This window comes from Chionomys nivalis, chromosome 6 (assembly GCF_950005125.1).
Source record: "Chionomys nivalis chromosome 6, mChiNiv1.1, whole genome shotgun sequence".
Classification (NCBI taxonomy): domain Eukaryota; kingdom Metazoa; phylum Chordata; class Mammalia; order Rodentia; family Cricetidae; genus Chionomys; species Chionomys nivalis.
In genome coordinates, this window is record NC_080091.1 from 67,167,157 (window position 1) to 67,183,837 (window position 16,681).

General features: G+C 42.9%; 1 protein-coding gene across 3 annotated transcripts in view; it reads right to left on the reverse strand.

Annotated features, from left to right (window-relative positions):
• Positions 1 to 16,681, reverse strand: part of Rfc1 (replication factor C subunit 1) — a 67,888-nt gene that overhangs the window by 6,981 nt on the left and 44,226 nt on the right. For 2 of the 3 annotated variants that reach the window (XM_057771022.1, XM_057771021.1), the window contains exons 12-21: positions 13,032 to 13,136; positions 9,647 to 10,046; positions 8,985 to 9,097; positions 8,052 to 8,166; positions 6,280 to 6,371; positions 5,999 to 6,136; positions 4,768 to 4,863; positions 4,334 to 4,432; positions 3,063 to 3,217; positions 2,828 to 2,945 (exon numbers count right to left, since the gene is read on the reverse strand). In XM_057771022.1, the coding sequence (XP_057627005.1) occupies positions 2,828 to 2,945; positions 3,063 to 3,217; positions 4,334 to 4,432; positions 4,768 to 4,863; positions 5,999 to 6,136; positions 6,280 to 6,371; positions 8,052 to 8,166; positions 8,985 to 9,097; positions 9,647 to 10,046; positions 13,032 to 13,136 (1,431 nt within the window). The remainder of the gene's footprint in view (positions 1 to 2,827; positions 2,946 to 3,062; positions 3,218 to 4,333; positions 4,433 to 4,767; positions 4,864 to 5,998; positions 6,137 to 6,279; positions 6,372 to 8,051; positions 8,167 to 8,984; positions 9,098 to 9,646; positions 10,047 to 13,031; positions 13,137 to 16,681) is intronic. The other variant, XM_057771023.1, reaches the window with a different exon arrangement.

Consider the following 16,681-nt stretch of genomic DNA (forward strand, 5'->3'; position numbering starts at 1 on the left):
GGAAGACAGTTTAGGTAAAGTGCTTGCCACCTGCACAAGAGGACCGGAGTTAGAGCCCCAGCAGTCATGAGAAAATGGTAATCCCAACACTGTAAGAGACAAGAGGATCCTTGGGACTAAATGGCCAGTCACCGTAACCTAATCGAGTTCCAGGCCATCATCTATTATCTTGGAGCCATTAAGAATGTACTGCTCTTCCAGAGGACCCTAGTTTAGGTCTTAGCATCCTCACAGGGCTGTCTCCAATACTAGTTCCAAGAAGATCCAATGCACCTGCCTCCATGGGTACCTACACTAGTGTGCACATTCCTACATACACGCACACTCACACTCGTATACCTTAAATAAATAGGTGAGGGCTGGAAAGATGACTCAACAGTTAAGAGGACATGGTGGTGTACATTTTTAATCCCAGTACTAAGGAGGCAGAAGTAGGTGGATCTCTGCAAGTTCAAGGCCAGCCTGGTCTACAGAGTGAGTTCCAAGACAGCCAGGGCAACACAAAGAAAAAAAAAGTGCTATTTTCTTCCGAAGGACATAAGTTCAGTTCCCAGCACAACTGGTTGGTTGTGTGGCTCATCCAGCTCCAGGGGATTCAGTGCCCTCTTCTGGCTTCCACCTGCACTCACTCACACAAGACATACATTTACACAGACAGACAGCCACATGCATGTACACACATACACAGAAAATTTCAGCACTTAGAAGGCAGAGGCAGATCTCTCTCAGTTCAGGGACAGCCTTATCTATAAAGAGAGGTCCAAGTCAACCAGGGCTACATAGTAAGAACCTGCTCAAAAAACCAAACAAACAAAACAAAAACAAAAAACAAGAAGCAAGGCAGATGGCACCTGATAAATAATCCCCAAGGCTGACTTCTGGTCTCCACATACATGGGAGTGCACACACATACAGCAGTGCAGTGCACAGAGGTGAAGGGGGTGGAGAAGAGGGAGAGAGACCACAAGCAACTCTGGTCTAAAACTGTCTCAGAAGTCATCCTTGCAGCCTTGACCAACCAGCCTCAATATCACAGCCCAGAAGGAATCACACACAGAGGAATGTGGCAGCTGATGGCAGGGAGACCAGGTGAGAGCAGACTGAGCTGCCACCCGAGGGGGATGAAAAGGGGAGTGTGTGACTTCAGACGTCTTCTCTGAGCAGCATTTTCAGTCTGTTGAAGACTTTAATTAAACTTTCCACAAATGCTGTATCCTGCCTTATTCTACCAATGCTTTCTCCCAAGTTCTCATTAGATAATCTCTACAAACTGGTTTAAAGGAAGAAGGGCTTCACCAGGACGACTTATCATAATTCACCATCCTCCTGTAGATGGACAGGGGAGTTTACTGCAGTGTTTCCTATTAAAACTAATGCTTTGGGGAATACTTTTATATAGTGTTTTTCTGTGCTTAAAATTATTTTAAGATAAAATCTCAAATGTACAACTACTAAGGAAAGAAAACATTTTTGTACAAATTTTGTGAAAATAAAAAGATTTTTAAAAAAAAAAGATCTAGTGGGGGAAAAGATGGTTAAGTAGTTGAGAGCACTGACTGCTCTTCCAGAGGTCCTGAGTTCAATTCCCAGCAACTACATGGTGGTTCACAACCATCTGTAATGAGATCTGGTGCCTTCTTCTGGCCTGCAGGTGCACATGCAGACCGAACACTGTATACACGATCTATACTTCAAGAATGAGGCATTGTTTTTTTTCTTTTCAAGCAAATGTATGGGTTGAATTAAAAGAGGGCAGGGAGGGCTGGGTGTGTGGATATGCACCTGGAAGATGCTGACACAGAACTGCCTTAAGTCTGAGACCAACCTGCGTTACAGAATGAGTACCAGACTAACTAGGGCTCCACAACAAGACTCAAACAAAACAAAACAAACAAACAAACAAACAAAAAAAAAAAAAAACAGAAGAGGGCAGGCAGACTTTCTGGAAAGCTTTGTTACTAGGACCAGTAATGAATAGATACAAAATTCAGAGCTACGGGCACAGATCCGCGGTAGAGTGCTATCTTGCATGTACAAGGCTCTGGACCCCATTTCTAGTATGTATTTTCACATGTAAGAATACTTTTAAAGATTAAGTGTATATTAAATCTGTTTTCATAGTACCTAATAAAATGGACTTCTGCAGCAATGAAGAACCTTGCCATTTCTGCCCCGGGTGCACTTTTCTAGCAGGGCTCTGAGCAGTGACCCTCTCAGAGAGCCACAAATGCACAAAGATTCTTAAGGTAAAACAGTAAGTAAGACTTCTGATGCACACCTGTGGCTAGAATTGACACCTAGAACACTTATTCCCATTCTCTGTTTACATGAAAACACTTTTTAGCAAATAAGGACAATAGTGACCAGAGTATTTTCTCTAAACAGACTATAATTTTGCCACAAAAGACTAGAGATAGCTCAACAGTTACAAGCACTTGCTGCTCTTCCAGAGAACCTGGGTTCAGTTCCCACCGCCCACATGGTAGCTCACAAACATCAGTAACTCCATTTCTAGAGTATTTGATGCTCTCTTCTGACCTTCACAGGCACATGCATATACAGGTAGAATACTGATAAACATAAAATTATTTAAAGAAAAAAACTAATGCCGGGCGGTGGTTGCGCACGCCTTTAATCCCAGCACTTGGGAGGCAGAGGCAGGCGGATTTCTGTGAGTTCGAGGCCAGCCTGGTCTACAAGAGCTAGTTCCAGGACAGGCTCCAAAACCACAGAGAAACCCTGTCTCGAAAAACCAAAAAAAAAAAAAAAAAACTAATTACAGGAACCACAAGAATCTTTCTTCAGCTGCAGTAGGCCCCACGCTTACCTGTGTGGGCAGAAGACTCCAGTTCTGCTTACTCCGGATCTGACTGTCCACTAAGTCACCGTCACATATGCTGTCTGCCGCCCGGCTTAAAAGCATCAAGTGCTTTTTCATGTCACCCCTGCAGAGAAGAGCCAGTCTGGGTTACAGCACCATCCACTCCAGCCATTCTACACAAGCACTTGGCCTCTGTAGTGCTGGAAGATCCTGATCCTACCCCAGTGCCCTCAGTGCTTACCCTGCAGCCACAGGCTTTACATGGACATAGTTCTCCTGAACAAAGAGGGGGGCTATGGAATAGTCATGGAAAAAGAGATCCGATTTGTCCATCAGTGACATGTGTGCAGTCTCCTCTCCAGCTGCAAACACCTTCCGGGCAACATCAAATGGGCCCTGCCAAGAAGGGGCACAAAATGAACGAATGACCAAAACCTAATACTGGTAAAGAGACGAGCAACAGGAACCTTCACTGCCTGCTGAGGAGATAGCACAGCACTTTGGGGGTCCCAAATGAACAGCTTAAGGCACCTTGATCAATATCTGGAAGTACTAAGATGTCCTTCAGTAACCAAATGGGTAAATAACTAATACCCGTCTAGGCCTTGGACTATTACTACTCAACAATTTTAATAAAAAAAATACCAGCTAGGAATGTTGGCATCTATCTGTAATCCCAGCACTTGGGAGATGGAGTTCAAGGTCAGCCTCAGCTGCACACTGTCTAGAAGCCAGCCCAACTGAGCACAGGCCACACAATCTCAAAAGACCAAATACACTAAAAGGACAGGAAAAGGAAAGAACAGTTGGTCAGTTCATCAGAAGACAGGACAGAGCCTTAAATGTACACAAATGTACTCTATGTGTGAAAGGAGTCAACCTTCAAAGGCTACATGCTGTATGAGTCTCACTATATAATACTCTGGAAAAGGCAAAACTATGGAGACGGAAGAGACTGGCGGTTATGAGCCAGGCGGTGGTGGTGCACACCTTTAATCCCAGCACTCAAGAGGCAGAGGAAGGCAGATCCCTGTGATTTTGAGGCCAGCCTGGTCTACAAAGTTAAATTCCAGGACAGTCAAGGCTACATAGAGAAAACCTGTGCTGGAAGGGAGGAGGGAAAAAACCTTATGGCTCTAATTATAATTTCTGACTAGAAAAACGGAGCACAGAGGCAACCGAGACCCCTAGCTGTGGAGTTAAACTAAACCGTCTGAAATACACAATTCCCAGCAGTAAAAACCTTGCAGGCCATGAATGCATGCAGAAGGCATGCTGAAAAAGCCACTCCGCAAGATGAAGCATGGGTCTCACTTAAAACATCCCTTTCTCAGAATCTACAACAGACAAGGACTATGCCTGAGGAAAAGCTCACTGTCCCACTGTCTACAGGTCTGACAAGTCCTTGGGCTCCACAGGTCCAACACAGGAGTGCTTTATGTCTACAAAGCTAGTACAAGCAGAACAAGAAACATTTCAACTTCATAACTAAGAAATGGAAACACATTTTACCAGTTTGGTGTCCTTCTTGGCCCTCTGAGAATCAGTCTTGGCTTGGTCATACGTTAGTGCCTTACTTTGTGCACACCACATACTCATATTATGTAAAACCTACAAGAAACATAAATAAGACAATGTCAGAATGAGAAAGGACTACTATTCTCCTACCCTGTACAAGTTTGAAGAATGAGGGGGCAAAGGAATTAACAATTGTCAAGAGCTGGAGAGATAGCTCGGCAGTTAAGAGCACTGACTGCTCTCCCAGTACCCATATGGTAGCTCACAGCCATCTGTAATTCCAGGACCAAGCATTCTAATGCCCGCTTCTGGCCTCTGCCAATACTAGGCACACAAGTAGTGCACACTTACATGCAGACAATACCCACACACACAAAAGAATAAAATTACAAGAGTAACAACTGACACATAATATATATCTAACTCACCTGTCTGACATCTTGATTCGCTCCCAAAATTATTTCATTCATGGCTGGAGGGGGGATCTTCAAACCTTCTTTAAATGCAATAGACAGCATTGCACTCTGAAATTGACAAGGAAGGACATCATCACTGGCCTTTTTAACTCGTAGCATCTAAGATTCTATTAAAATACTTGTGAGATACCTTTGAAAACTGACCCGAGTTTTCATTTAGCAATCATTGCATCTTGGATAAACTTCACTGGCTACAATATTGATGCTGCCTAAAGTTGAAATCAACCTTTATGTAAAGATGATAATGAATCCTACTTCAGGTTCTGGCTTTGTGGGAGCCTAGACAGTTTGGATGTTCACCTTCCTAGATCTGGATGGAGGGGGGAGGACCTTGGACTTTCCACAGGGCAGGGAACTCTGACTGCTCCTGGGACTGGAGAGGGAGGAGAAGAGGAGTGGGGGGAGGGGGAGAGGGGCGGGAGGATGGGGAGGGAAATGGGAGGCGGGGAGGAGGCGGAAAATTTTTTTTTTCCTCAATAAAAAAAAATAAAATTAAATTAAAACAAACAAACAAAAAAAAAGATGATAATGACATTTAAAAAGAAATTCTGAACCAGTGCGCTGGCTAATTTTATGTAAACCCAACATAAGCTATAATCATCTGAGAAGAGCAAAGGGGATTGAGAAAACATCTCCATAAGATCCAGCTGTAAGGCATTTTCTTAATTAGTGATCAATGGGGGAGGGCCCAGTCCACTGTGGGTGGTGCCACCCCGGGGTTATGTAAAAAAGAAGGTTGAGCAAGTCATGAGGAACATCACTCCTCCATGGTCTCTGCATCAGCTCCTGCATCGAGGAAGGTTCCTGCTTTGTGTGAGTTCCTGTCTTGACTTCCTTCTATGGTAAAAATGTAAGAATGTGAAAATGTAAGAAAAAAAAAATCCTTTCCTCCCCAGGTTGTTTTTGGTCACCGTGTTCATCACAGCAATAGGAACCCTAAGGCAGTTAGCAAGATTGCTCAGTGGGTAAAGGCACTTCCCATCACACCTGAAGCCTGAGACTGATCCCTAGACCCTACATGGTACAAGGAGAGAATGGCCACCCAAAGGATACCCTCTGACCTCCATATGTATACCCTATTGTACATGCATGAGCTCACATGTGTGTGCACATGGACACACAGAGACACACACTGAATAAATGTGATTTTTTTCATTTTTTTTTTAAATTACAATCATCATACCTTAATCTGTTCAACCCGAGGTCTTTGGAAACGAAGATCATAACAATAATGAATCAAAGAGCGAATTTTGGGGTGATTTCTATCATTGCACATACAAATGATAGGAATTTTAGTATGCTTTATCAGGCCTATGAGTTCCTAAAAGGCAAATTGGGAACATAAAAATCGTTACTTTAATACTATTTAATATATTTTAGTACTTTTTTAAAAAGCCCTCAAATGCTATAACCCATATTTCTTAATCTAAAAACCAACAGTAAAAAAAGATATAATGCTGTCACCTGAATTCCGCCCCTGTCCTCACTGCCTGCCATGCCATCGACCTCATCCATGATGAGAGCATGCTTCGAGCTTACCGAAGGGGCTGCTCCGCCTGGCCAAGGGTGAGACAGGACAAAACACAGGAACACTGTTCAAACTGATATTCTGCAGAAAGTTCTAAACATATTTTAAGTTTCAAAAGCTGCAAGTGTTAAACCATGAGAAGAAATTCTCCCAACCCTTCTTCCACAGTCCCAGTTTCTCTTCCCAGCAGCTCCCTTACAATGTGTACCTTGTGGTTCTTCACTTAATAATTTGTGGTCATTGATCCATTCCCCCTCCCCTCCCTCCCTCCCATCCATCCATCCATCCATCCATCCATCCATCCATCCATCCATCACACTTCCTTTTTCTTAAGATTTACTTATCTCCAGGCAGTCGTGGCACACACCTTTGATCCCAGCATTTGGGAGGCAGAGGCAGGTGGATCTCTGTGAGTAGGTCAGTCTCATCTACAGACCGAGTTCCAGGACAGCCAAGGCTACACAAAGAAACCCTGTCTCAAAAAACAAAAATCTAATAATAAAAAGATTTATTTATGGGGCTGGAGAGATGGCTCAGCGGTTAAGAGCATTGCCTGCTCTGCCAAAGGTCTTGAGTTCAATTCCCAGCAACCACATGGTGGCTCACAGCCATCTGTAGTGAGGTCTGGTGCCCTCTTCTGGCCTTCAGGCATACACACAGACAGAATATTGTATACATAATAAATAAATAAAATAAAAAAAATAAAAAAAAGATTTATTTATTTTATGTATATGGGTATTCTGTATGCATACATGTCTGCATACCAGAAGAGGGAATGTGTCCTTTTTAATGTAATTTAATATTCTACTTTATAAATGTATAATAATTTAGTTTATTAATGAAATCTAGATACTTCCAAGCTTTTGCTGTGTCATACTTATATTTAAATATCCCCATATGTATGTATGTGTCTATGTGTGTCTGTGTCTATAGTGTGTGTGTTTATACCATTGTGCACATACTAAAATATAACGACAGCTAAATTCCAGAAACTGGAATTCAGAAATTATGTATGATTTAAACTTAAGGAAAATGCCAGATTGCTTAAGAGCTGTATTAATACTTCCACTAGTCATATACAAAAAGTAACATGGAGAGATAGCTGTCAGTACAGAGTTTGCAGTGCAAACACAAGAACCTGAGTTCAAACCCTATAATATACATGAAAACTCTTGGGTGTGGTAATGCACACATCACACACACAAACAGAAAAAGACTGTGAGTGAGAGAAAGGACTTTTTCTGAGCAACTTTCAACAAGTAATTTCCACAGGCATGTGGATCCTTACCAATACATCTTCACTAGTCACAACCTGAATACCAGGGGCCCTTCCACAGACATGATGTCATCTGGCTCAAAATGGCCTCCTTCTGCAAGGCCTTTTGAACAGATACATCCTCTTACTGGTAGATTACAGAGTGCCCATCAACCACAGGCCTTACAAAGGCCTTTTGACCTCATATATCACACTGTATTTTTCATTTATTTTCCATACTCCTTTATGGGATTCACCTGCCAATTGTGTAAAATCACATACAAAATGAAAACTGTGTTACTATGCACACATTTTTCTCACATCTCAGAACCCTCTAAGACTTAAGAGGGTAGTATCCACCGCTCAGGACAGCCCAGGATGCCTACACACAGCAGTCAGTACTCACTACACAACACGAAACACATCTACAGCCGCAGTTCAAAGGACACATACTTGTATAAAAGCCTTTGATGCTGGTGTTGTTCAATGACTCAGCAACAACTGCTTTCAAACTGTTCTTACTCCGAGTATCACTTGCATTTAATTCCACGTAACTGTAGCCCAATTCCTAGTAAAAATATTGGAAATTGTTACTATCACAGTGCAAATGACCCTGGGGGGAGGGTCATAATTAAGGAACACAGAGTTTCTAAATCACATAAAAAACACAAGTAAAATATTAAATATGATACAAATAAACAAATTTAATATTCTCCATAGTTTAGAGATTCTTAAAACACCATACAGACATACAACACACACAGAAGTTTGCTCTTAAAACCACAGCTGGTAAGCTAGGTACAGTGGCTCACACCTGGTTATCAGACCATCTGCCACAGCAGCACAGTGGTCAAATAACCCTTTACTTAATAATGGTCCTAAAGAACAAGAGTAGGAATGCAAGGAAGGCACCAGGGCACAGACACAGAAGGTCAGACTAATGCTAGAAAAGGGGCACAGAGGAAAGCATGGTATACACAGGGCTCTATACTGCCTGCAGCTACGGCATCTACTGGGGGCTTAGGAACACATCCTCCACCTTTAAGGGGAAATAGATGTATAACAATAGCCAGTAGAATAGGTTTGGGGCAGTCGTTAGTTTTCTTTGGTTTTTCTGAAACATTCTATGTGTCCTGGAACTCACTACGTAGACCAGGCTGGCCTTGAATTTAGACTGTCACCTGCCTTCCCAGTGCTGGAATATAGATAGGCACGCACCTCCACGCCCAGCCAGAATTAATAGTGTTTCTTAGAGGATGGAGTGACAAACATCACTAGAGCCAAAGAACTTGCTAGGAAAATATACACACAAGGTTTACACACAGCACACATGCACACAAGAGCTATGTAATCACTGCAAGGTTTTACCTTTCCAGCCACACCCACCTGACACACAAGAGAAGCTGTAGTGGTTTTGCCAACACCCGGAGGGCCAGACAGCAATGCTGCCTTGAAACTGGAACCATCATCTTTGCTGGAAAGTTTGCCAAATTTTGCTGCTAGAGGAAAATAAGTTCCAGAGCATGAACACGCGCCATCTAGCGGACTCTAGGGCACAGGATCATTCATGAACTGCCCAAGAGCATCCCAAAGCACAGAGGGACAGGGCAGACCTCCCCACTACTGAAGCACATCACACACGTAACTGAGCTTTAGGCCGCTGTGCCAATGCGTACCTCAGCTCCATGCCTTTCCCTCATGGGCCCTGAGCACTCTCCACGGTCTCTCACAGGCCTTCAGATCTTGGGACTTCTTTCTGCCCAGTATCACACACCTAGCTATCTACTTGAGCTCATATCCTCTTTCCTGACCACACCAGCATCCCCAGAGTTCCCTGTACTTACCCTACAGTAGTACTTGGCACATGCATTTAATAACTGGCTCTCCGGGAGCTCCACCAGAGCCTAGTACTGCACTTGGGCTCTGAACAGGTTCTCAATAAATATTTGCTGACAGATAAAATGAACCAACCATGAGCCTTTTGCCCATGTGTGCAACTGAACCTTACATGCGACAGACACACATAAAATGACAAGTTGTGAAATCACCGTGTTTCTTCTCTTCGGGAGAACTCTTATGCCAGTTTCTGAGCCAGCGCAGCAGTTTGTGGGCACAGCTCTGGTCACCTTGCTGTCCGATTATGTGCTTGAGCGAGGTGGGCTTGTACTTGTCCACCCACAACAGGCTCTCCACTTTGTCCCCGCCGCTGTCCTCAGCCAGACCCTGAGCCCTGCTGTTGCCAGACGTCTCCTTGACCTCCTGCTCCGTGAAGTCCAGGCCCCTCTGAAACACATCTGCTTCCTTCTTCACCACCTTCGCTGGGCTGCGCTTTTGGGGAGTCAGTTTGCTCTTTTTAGACTCTGACTCCTTCTTGGTTGGACTAATTTTTCTTTTTCCTTGGTCATTTTTTTGGGGTGTTTGCCCCAATTTGGACTTTTCTTTCTTCATCTGAAGAGGGAAGATTAAAAAAAAAATCTGAAATGCAGAAGACTTCTATCCTGCTACACATAGCCCAGAGGCAAGGTGACATAGCCAAGTGAGCTACCCCACCTAGGCTGCTCCTGTCACAATGGACTATGCAGTGTGCGCAGTCACAAACATCACAGCATGTACAGAAAGCCAAGAGTGTAGTGGTCATTTTTAAATGGAAAGATGGGGCCATGGGGTAAGCAACAACTGCTTGTTTTAAAGTTTCTTGACTACATAAAGCTAATATTTCCTCAAAAACTTGTATATACAAAGTCAGAGCGGCACTGTATTGGATGGTACACACACATTACAACCATAAAATGAAAGAACCCAAATATCCACTGCGGAACTTAGCATAAACAAAAAATTACTGCGATCCACACAATGGGACATTATTCAATCATAAAAGGGACTGAATAGCTGGGTGGTGGTGGCGCACGCCTTTAATCCCAGCACTCGGGAGGCAGAGGCAGGAGGATCTCTGTGAGTTCGAGGCCAGCCTGGTCTACAAGAGCTAGTTCCGGGACGGGCACCAAAGCTACAGAGAAACCCTGTCTCGAAAAAATAAAAAAAAAAAAAAAAAAAGGGACTGAATAGTAATACATACTACAACTTGGTATGCTGTGAAGCCATTACAAAAAGTGAAAAGGCTAAAAACAAAAGCCACATATGGTATGATTTTACTTATATTAAATGTCCAAATTAGGGAAATCCATAAAACAAAGAACAGTATAGTGACTGCCAGACAGAGGGTATAACAAGCAACTATGAATAAGTATAGAATTTATTTTTGGAGGCAATGACACAGTGTTTGGAATTAGATGCAGTAACTGAGCTAACAAGATGGCTCAGTGGGTTAAAAGGTGTTTGCCACCAAGCTTAAAGTCCCAAGTTCAATCCTCAGAAGCTACATTGTGAGAGAACCAACTCAAGCAAGTTATCCTCTGACCTCCACATGCATGCCATGTGCCCAAACACATAAAATACATACAATCAAAAATAAATAAATGTATTTTTTAGTTAGATAGTGATGATCACTGCACTGGTATGAATTATGCTTTTAAAAGGTGACTTTTAAGGAACGTAAGTAATATTTTAATTTCTAAAACAGTTAAATGTCTTCCAGTAATGCTACACCTTTTGAATGACCATTTAATGTAGTGACATTTAATTTGTATTTCAATAAATAAAGCTCGCCCGAGGATCAGAAAAGTAAAACAGCCACACTGGCCAGCCTTATAGACCAGGCAGCACTGGCACACACCTCTAATCCCAGTAGCCACATTAGATTGCCAAGGCGGTAGTGGTGCATGGCCTTAATCCCAGAACTAGAGAGGATTATAAAACAGGAGGAGACAGCTCTCAGTCTCAGTCTCATTCTGAGGTTTCCTGGAGGCAGGGTCACCATTTTCGGACTGAAGTTGAGGTAAGAGCCAGTGGCTGGCTGCTTTGCTTTTCTGGTCTTCAGGTTGAACCCCAATATCTGTCTATGAGTTTTTATCAATTTAAGGGAAAACATTTCTGGAGATTCAAGGTAACTGTCCACTTACAGAAAAGAAAGTCATCAGTTACAAAATAGGAAATCATTCCACTCATGGAGAAGACCAGCAGACACTATCTCAACCTAGTAATCAAGACATATCAATATCATGAACATGAGACACACCAAAAAGAACACAGTATCACCCTGCGTTATTCTTGCCAAACTGGGCAGCACAATCTACCCTTGGTTGGAGGAGGCTGAGACAGCACAAGCCAATGGAGTATAGGATCCTAGAGCAGAGAGAGGACAACAGAACAATGTGCAGTTGGCCATGAAACAGCAACATTTACTCCCTACTGGTGGCAATTGGACCATGGTCACAGAATCCACACCATTCCCTGGGACTTTTCTCCTGGAATAAACTGGTCACACTGGTGACGGTCCTAAAGGCACTAGCCTTGCTCCAGGCACTCCTGTGTCCTGCAGTGACTGGCAGGTGGAGAGCAGAACGAGTGTGAGAGCACGAGAAGATGCAAACACACAATGACAGGGCTCAGACGCAGTGGCAGCTTGGTAGACTGCGCCCATCCTGTCCTTGTGTGTCCCCCTCCCCCGCCTACTCTACTGTTGAAAACCAATAGAGACTAGTTTCTGTCATAATGGAAAACTCCTAATAGAACAGAAAACAAAACCTTCGGGCAGTAACATTTATAATAAAGTCAATACAAGAATACAAAATATGGCCAGGCAGTGGTGGCGCACGCCTTTAATCCCAGCACTCAGGAGGCAGAGGCAGGCGGATCTCTGGGAGTTCAAGGTCAGCCTGGTCTACAAGAGCTAGTTTCAGGACAGGCTCCAAAGCTACGGAGAAACCCTGTCTCGAAAAATAAAATTAAAAAAAAAAAAAAAAAGGAAAGAAAAAAAAAATGAACTGAGGACATAGCTCAGCAGTTAAAAGCACTTACTTTTCGTGCAGGACCTGAGTTTAGTTCCTAGAACCCATGTCAGGTAGCTCACAACTGCCCATAACTCTATTTCCAGGGAAAGATGTCCTCTTCTGGCCTCTGTAAGCACTGCATTCATGTGCATGTGTACATGCACAAAAAAAATTTTAACGGTGTGGTCAGGTGTGGTGGAATGTGTCTTTAACCCCAGCATTCCAAAGGCAGAGGCATGTGGATCTCTACATATCTCGCTCCTTACCAACCAAGACTAAGTAAATTGCTTCAATCTTTTAAAAAATATATGGAAAATAAGTATGAGTAGATATGTTACACAGAACACACTGTTTGCTACCTTCCCTCTTTTCCCCTGAGAGACATCCTGAGAGACAATCTTCCAGAGCAAGAGGAAGTAAGGTGAATTCACTTGTGGTACAGGGGCATATGATCTTCTAGCTAACAATACTGTCTATTATGCATCTCCATCAAACAGGAGATTTATATGCGAACCTCATTAAACCAGGTTTGTCTTATACACACCTCAGCTTCAGCAGCTATTTCATATTTGGATTTCTTGCCTGGCATAGTTCGAATCAGATCCAACAGACCATCTTCATCAAGGATTTTTGTTCCCAGAGCTGCTGCCTGTTGATTAAAATACAAGTCATCAGAACTCCATCCAAATCACTTTTCTGTAGAGGAAAAATTATTTTAAGGCCTACCGGTACATGAAGAGCCATATTGCAAATATGAATAACACTAGAATTTAATTACTTTTAAGATTTTATTTTATGTCTATGAGTGTTTTGCTCATATGTGTGTATATATACCATGAATGTGCCTAGTAATCAAGAAGATGTAAAGTTGGCTTCGGATTCCCTGGAACTGGAGATATGGACAGTTTTGAGTGGTCATGTGGGTTCTGAGAATTGAATCCAGGTCCTCTCCAAGAGCAAGTGTTCTTATCTACTGAGCCCTAACACTGGAATTTAAAAAAAAAAAATCACCAGTTACCACTATGGATGAAATCCAGTACTCCAGTATGGATACATGAGTCATGAGAGAGGTTATAAAGCTCTGTTTTTCTAGTTTTAATTCTGTGTGGAGGCCCAAAAATATGAGAGTTTGGAGGTTGCTCACAATGGCTGACCAGTGTTGCTGCACGTCCTGACTCAGGATGTGGCTGCTGGGGTCTTCTGACATGAGAAGGCTCATACAAGTAGATCCACTCCACCCTGACAGATGGCCAGGACATGCAAGAGTACTTCTGCCCCTTCTTTTATAATACGAGGTTACCTGGGGAGTGGCTGCCTTCAGGATGCTTGGTCTAGGGTGGCTTCACTGTCTAAGCAACACAATGCTAATGATTTGATGCCTCAAAGTATTAAATCAATTAACTGTTCGCGTTGTCCTTTGTATCATGTTAAAGAAGTCTTTTGTTGCCGGGCGGTGGTGGCGCACGCCTTTAATCCCAGCACTCGGGAGGCAGAGGCAGGAGGATCTCTGTGAGTTCGAGGCCAGCCTGGTCTACAAGAGCTAGTTCCAGGACAGGCTCCAAAGCTACGAGAAACCCTGTCTCGGAAAAAAAAAAAAAAAAAAAAGTCTTGTTGCTTTCTTCCCCTTTTGTATTGGAGTATAAAAATGTATAGAAAATTAAACATTGATAATCTCAGTATTCACTGGAACGCCCTCCCGGTACTATCCTATGGTTTCTGTTTTACTATTTTTCACACATCTTCACATTCTTATATTTCTAATCCCCACGCCCCTACCCTGGGCAAGAAGTGTTTTTGTCCAGGCTGCCCCAACAATTCTGTTGTTAATTCTTCAATTTTTCTGTTTGTTTTGGGAGTACGTGTGATAAAGAACATTAAAAATATAATTGACAGTGAAAGTACAAAGTCCAATGTGAAGCGCCACAGTTTCAGACTGGTTATTATAACTATATGCAAGTTCCTCTGAGATATACAGATGTATAGTCTTTGAATCTGGCTAATGTTACTACCTAATGTTTATTTGCAAATTCTTTACATACAGTTTTAATTTTTAAAAATTACCATTAAAACTGGGTGATAGTAGTGTACGCCTTTAATCCCCGCACTCAGGAGACAGAGGCAGGTGGAGTTCTGTGAAATCTAGGCCAGCCTGGTCTACAGAACTAGTTCCAGAACAGCTAGGGCTGTTTCACAAAGAAACCCTGTCTCGAAAAAAACAAAACAAAAACAAAAAAGCTACACAGAGAAACCCTGTCCCAGGAAAAAAACAACAAAACAAAACAAACAAAAACCTAACATTAAAAAGGAAAAAATAGAGTGTGGGGTGTAATTCACTAGCTATGTGTGCTAGGTGCACTAGCAAAAGGACCTGAGTTCAAACACCCAGTACCTACATAAAAAGCTGGGTGTGGCTGCATATGTACCTATAACTGTGACTGTGCAAGACAAAGACAAAGGTGGGTTCATGGGCACCAATGTAGCCCCAGGTTCTATAAGACTATCTCAAAAGAATAAGGTGGAGAATAACAAAAAAAATATCTTAACATCTTCTCTGGCCACCACACATGTGCGCACATTCATGGGTGTGTGCTTGTGTGCACATGCACAAACACACACATAATTGAAAGGCAAGAGAATACAGACTTTAAGGCCAGCTTGAACTATGAGGCAAGAACTTGTCAAAAAATATAGACAGGGGGCTGTAGAGATGGCTCAGAGGGTAAGAACACTGGCTGCTCTTCCAGAGGTTCGGAGTTCAATTCCCAGCAACCACATGGTGGCTCACAACCATCTGTAATGAGACCTGGTGCCTTCCTTGCCAGCAGTACATTGTATGCTTAACAAATAAATAAAATCTTTTAAAGAAAAATATATATATAGGGGCTGGGGAGATGGCTCAGTGGCTAAGAGCATTGCCTGCCCTTCCAAAGGTCCTGAGTTCAATTCCCAGCAACCACATGGTGGTTCACAACCATCTGTAATGAGGTCTGGTGCCCTCTTCTGGCTTGCAGACATATACACAGACAGAATATTGTATACATAATAAATAAATATTTTTAAAAAATAGATAGACAGACAGACAGGAAAGGAAGAGGAGAAGGTTTGCCACAGCACCACATTCCTATAATACCAGTACTCAGAGTTCAGAGGCAGGAGGACCAAGAGTTTAAAACCAGCTTCAGCAATACAGCAACATCCTTTTTATTCCAAGAAACCAAGGGGTAGAGTACCTTTCTAGCATGTACAACAGCCTTGGTTCAATGTCTAGTATCATCAAATCAATAAATAAACACATTCCCTAAGCCTGGTCTCTTAGTTACAAGTCCTGTTGTTGTGAGAAAACAACCAAAGCAACTTAGGGAACTCTCTTACAGTTTCACGGCACAGTCACTGAGGAAAGGGGGTCAGGAACTCAAAACAGGGCAGGAACCTCAAGGCAGGAACTGTGGAAAGGACCGTGAAGGTGTGCTACTTACTGGCTTGTCTCTCACAGCTTGCTCAATCTGCTTTCTTATAGCGCCCAAAACCAACAGCCCAGGGGTGACACCATTCCCAGGGAACTAGGCCCTCCCACATCAATCATCGATCAAGAAAATGCACCACGGGCTTGTCCACAGGCATATCTAGAAGGGGCATTTCTCAGCTGAAGTTCCCTCTTCCAAAATTAACTCTGAATGGCATAACTAGGCAGCACAAGTGGTGAGTGTGTAGTAGTTGGGGTGGCATTTCTACTTTGTGTTCTTCTTTACCTTTGCTCCCTAGAAAGGAACAGAGCCAGGAGACTGAAGTCCAGCCTGTTGTAGCAGGCCACTTGTTCGTTTCCTGGCCGCCCAGACTCCCAAAATAATCACACAGAAACCATATTATTTGCAATACTGTTTGGCCAATAGCTTAAGTGTATTTCTGGCTAACTCATATCTTAAATTAACCAATCTCCATTAATCTGAGTATCATCACGAGGCTTAAGTTCCGGTGTCTGTCTCCAGCGGGGCTACATGGCTTCTCTCCGACTCTGCCTCTTTCTCCCAGCATTCAGTTTAGTTTTCCCTGCCTAGCTCTATTCTGCTAAGCCATTGGCCAAAACAGCTTCTTTATGCATTAACCAATAAAAGCAACACATATACAGAAGGACCTCCCCCACCACCAGTCATTCTATCCCCTATGTTTTACTCAGGTGGCAGTCATTTCCCACCT